This window comes from Phalaenopsis equestris, unplaced genomic scaffold, assembly GCF_001263595.1.
Source record: "Phalaenopsis equestris unplaced genomic scaffold, ASM126359v1 Scaffold000121, whole genome shotgun sequence".
In the NCBI taxonomy this organism is placed as follows: domain Eukaryota; kingdom Viridiplantae; phylum Streptophyta; class Magnoliopsida; order Asparagales; family Orchidaceae; genus Phalaenopsis; species Phalaenopsis equestris.
In genome coordinates this window covers 1,463,657-1,464,293 of record NW_018164563.1, presented here as the reverse complement: position 1 = coordinate 1,464,293, position 637 = coordinate 1,463,657, and the positions used below count along the sequence as shown (strand labels likewise).

At 45.7% G+C, this 637-nt stretch overlaps 1 protein-coding gene across 1 annotated transcript in view; it reads left to right on the top strand.

Annotated features, from left to right (window-relative positions):
- Positions 1–637, top strand: part of LOC110021085 (solanesyl diphosphate synthase 3, chloroplastic/mitochondrial-like) — a 16,214-nt gene that overhangs the window by 6,015 nt on the left and 9,562 nt on the right. Inside the window, exons 8-9 of the mRNA XM_020719416.1 lie at positions 6–113; positions 481–614. Of these exons, the coding sequence (XP_020575075.1) occupies positions 6–113; positions 481–614 (242 nt within the window). The remainder of the gene's footprint in view (positions 1–5; positions 114–480; positions 615–637) is intronic.

Here is a 637-nt window from a genome sequence, read left to right as displayed (position 1 = left end):
TTCAGTGGGTTGAGATCAGCGAGGGCGCAGCAGAATCATGGTGGCCTAACCCACATTGGTGCAAGTGTAACTCCCAGGTAGCTTTCCTCCTAAGGGGCTGTATATTCGCCAAGGTGAAGATTTGTTATGGTATGGCGATATACCAGGAATTTGGAGTCTCTTGGATTTGGAGAGGTGTGTCTCCTAGAATAAAGAGGTGTATCTTTTGGTGTGAAGATGTGTGTCTCTTGGATTAGTGGTTGGGGGGAACGAAGACGTGTTTATAAATTTATCTGTGGGTTTTATCTATAAATAGATGTGTAACTAATAGACCTATTTGTAATCCTAGGTCCTTGAGAGTTGAATTTTGTATTCTGTATTCTTTTCTGAATATTGAAAAGAAGGTCACCGCTCTGCTCCCGAGGATGTAGGCATCTTTGCCGAACCTCGTTAAATCTCTGTGTTCTTCTGGATTGTGTCGATTACTATTTTTGAGGGCAGGGAAGAAAACTGCGGCGGTGCAAGAAGAAGAAGTTTCGGTGGCAGTTTGAATTTTATTTCCGGCAGCGGTGGAGGAAGAGTGCGAAGGGATCTCGCGGTGGCAGTCGTGAGATTTGGAGAAGGAGGTTCGGCTGGTCAGCGGAAAACAGGCCGCACG